Source organism: Dendrobium catenatum, unplaced genomic scaffold (assembly GCF_001605985.2).
Source record: "Dendrobium catenatum unplaced genomic scaffold, ASM160598v2 fragScaff_scaffold_847, whole genome shotgun sequence".
NCBI lineage: Eukaryota > Viridiplantae > Streptophyta > Magnoliopsida > Asparagales > Orchidaceae > Dendrobium > Dendrobium catenatum.
The window spans coordinates 5552416-5555479 of NW_021319309.1; the positions used below are offsets into that span (position 1 = coordinate 5552416).

The following is a 3064-nucleotide window of genomic DNA, read 5'->3' on the forward strand; positions in this document are numbered from 1 at the left end:
TCTCAAATACAAAATAAGACAAATAAAACTTCCAAAACACATTAGCACTTTACAGCGTTTAACTTGCGCATGGACAATGGGAACCACTTGTTAAAATTGCAATATCCAAAATCTGCCCAATATAAACATAATACTTTTTTGTATTTTCATGTAATCAGGTTTCTGCATTGTAATTTTCTCACAACAAATAAAAAAACAATTAAAAATATTATTGTACTTTAAAAAAAAAAATCATATAATAAATTTTTATAACTATCATATCCTAAAAATCTTAGTACAAAAAATTATTTTTCATCACAAAATTTTGAAAAATGATTAAAATATATATATAACTTAGCAACCGTACGTAGGAAAAATAAAATAAAGAAAAAAAAAACTTTTGGAAAAGACCAATGGCAGTTGGCAATCATAAATTGTTCTGAAATTGCTCGCACAATTAAAGTGTGCTTCACTAGTTCACCGTATTTGTAGATAGACATATGTGCTAACACTCACTCGGATCTTAGCTATTTATAGGGCCTCAAACTTAGAGCAATCTTGCACTTCTCCATCAAGCTATCTTCTTCTTCTTCTTCTTCTTCCCTCCTACTTCCTTCTGCTCTCTGTATCTTCCTCTCTGCTAGCTCATCCTCTCCAATGGCCGCTTATGAGAAACCCAGCCCTGCTAAAAGAGAATATCTGATAGTAAGGCCAGAGAAGATAGGATGGTTTCATCTATTAAGCCTCTTGATTTTTAGAAGAAACCTTACGAGCTATAAGTTTCTGGAGACAGACTCGGTCGAGGAAGGCATTCCTACTGATATTATCACTGTGATTACTCTATTTATCCAAAAATTACTTGCATCAATTAGCGGACCAATGAAGGTTACAGGACTTATAGTTGAGTTCTTGCTGAACTTCATATCACTTAATGGTGGAATACTAGGACTTATCAAGCGCATTATCACAGGTTAAAAACAAACTTTTCTAATTAAATTTAACCTCTAATTAATTAACTTGGCTAATTAGTTTTTACTTCAACTTCTAAAGAACTTGGCGAATTAGGCTGTGTTGACTGAATCATACCATTTTTTTCTTTTTTAGTTTTTTAAATACTTGGTTTATTTTATAAATGCTGATAAATATTTTTCTTTTATGTCACTGATGATCATCTTCTTCTTCTTTTTTGTTTTACCTTTTTCCTTTTTCAGTTTCATGGTTGTTTCAGCAATACTGATGAATATTAACCTTTCTTTATTTTTCTTCTTCTTCTTCTTCTTCTTCTTCTTGTTCTGCTGCTGCTGCTGCTGCTGCTGTCCTAATATTGCTTCAAGCTGCTTGTTTCTGCATCGTTCTTCTTGTCTTGTATACTTACTTATATTACTGCTGCTGATGCTGCTGACTTCGGCTAATTATTTGTGTGTGTATATTTTCATTTTCCTATGTAACTTCTCATTGTTCCTATTTTTTATTTGTGTGTGTGTGTATATATATATATATATATATATATCACTTCTTGACAAACCTACGCGCACACATGAAGGGAGCAGCAAACAAAAAACTAAAATAAAATAAAAAATAAATGAAGGGAGCAGCAAATTTAGGATTTCAACTAAGGCTTAGCTTGGGTAAAAACTATTATGTGCGGTGTCCGAACGCATCCATAGTTCAATTCGGTGCATTGGGCGATATATATGGCGGGAACGGATTGGCCTCTGGAAACATTCGGATATTGCACAGAATAATCTCTCTAGTTCTGTTTGGGATGACTTTCTAACTGTTTTTAAAATTAATTTTTTAAGATAAAATTTTTAATTTTTTACTAAAAAATTAATTTAAGAAACAGTAAAAAATTATCTAAAACCAAGCGAGATCCAAAAAACTTATCCTAAATTTAAGAGAACAAAATAATAACTTTTATTTCAAAATATTTAAAAAAAATTAATCATGATGCTTTCAAAGCTCTTAAATCTATTTCATAATGAGTATATTTTTATTTATTTGTTTATTATACTCATTTTAAGACATTCAAAGACTTTAAAGCTAATTCTCATCAAAATTACAATGAGAATACCCTAATAAGATATTTTTTCAAGCAAAACTACTACTATAATATAATAAAAATACTAAAAGAAAAACTCGAGTCTATCGGAGGAGAAATTATTGTGCGGAACACTGGATCGGTTGGTCTGGAGACCAATCAAAATGCGTCATGTTATCTAGTACACAGCGGAGCAGACTATCAGTACCAAGCGAAAAAAATGAAGTGACGTATTCTGATTAATTTCTGCACACCGTCTAATATCCGTACATAATAATTTTTACTTTTGAAGATTGTTGTGACTTTCTGTCAAAACAACTATAAAATTTCCCTAAAAAAAATAATTCTCCTAAAATATTATGAACGTGAGCAGATTTACAGAGAGGGTACTGTGTAGCCGAAAATAGTTTATTAAGAAAATAATTTTTTTTTTGTTTTAATTTCTTAAGCAGTCCCAACTACAGATGGATCGTACGTTGTTGACGAAAATGTTGTGGGAGATCTAAGTGGAAGTGAAATAAATATGTTGGGGAGTTGGTAAAAGAAATTAAATAAGGGAGAGCTGAATCCTGAAAGGAGGAAGTAAAATTATTAAATGAGACATACAGAGACGTAAATGGGAGTACTGGTGGTTATCTAGAAGACAGAGTAAGGCTTCGTTCGGGACGATTTTTTTACTATTTTTTAAAACGGAGTTTTAGTACAAAATTTTTTATTTGTATATTAAAACTCCGTTTTAGAAAGCAATAAAAAAGTCGTCCCAAACAAAGCCTAAGATAGTTTTTTATTAAAAAATATATATATTTATTTATTTTGATTTTTAGGTTTTAGGGTATTAATAATAAGATAATTGATATTAATATTAGCTTTATAGTAATTAATTATATATAAAAAAGTGCTTTATTCTTTAGTAAATGTTATTTTTTTATCTAGAAATGATGAAAGGATTTTTTTTTTAAATAAGATTATGAATATTAATAATGATAAGATTGATAACATATATTATTTTTATGTTTTTTATTTTTAATTTGAAGTGTTAATAAG

General features: G+C 29.6%; 1 protein-coding gene across 1 annotated transcript in view; it reads left to right on the top strand.

Moving 5' to 3' along the window:
* The first annotated feature begins 569 nt into the window (after window positions 1-569).
* The window catches only part of LOC110097806, a 6514-nt gene continuing 4019 nt past the window's right edge, over window positions 570-3064 (top strand). The window contains exon 1 of the mRNA XM_020824379.2: window positions 570-949. Coding sequence (XP_020680038.1) covers window positions 637-949 — 313 coding nt within the window. The 5' untranslated portion in view covers window positions 570-636. The remainder of the gene's footprint in view (window positions 950-3064) is intronic.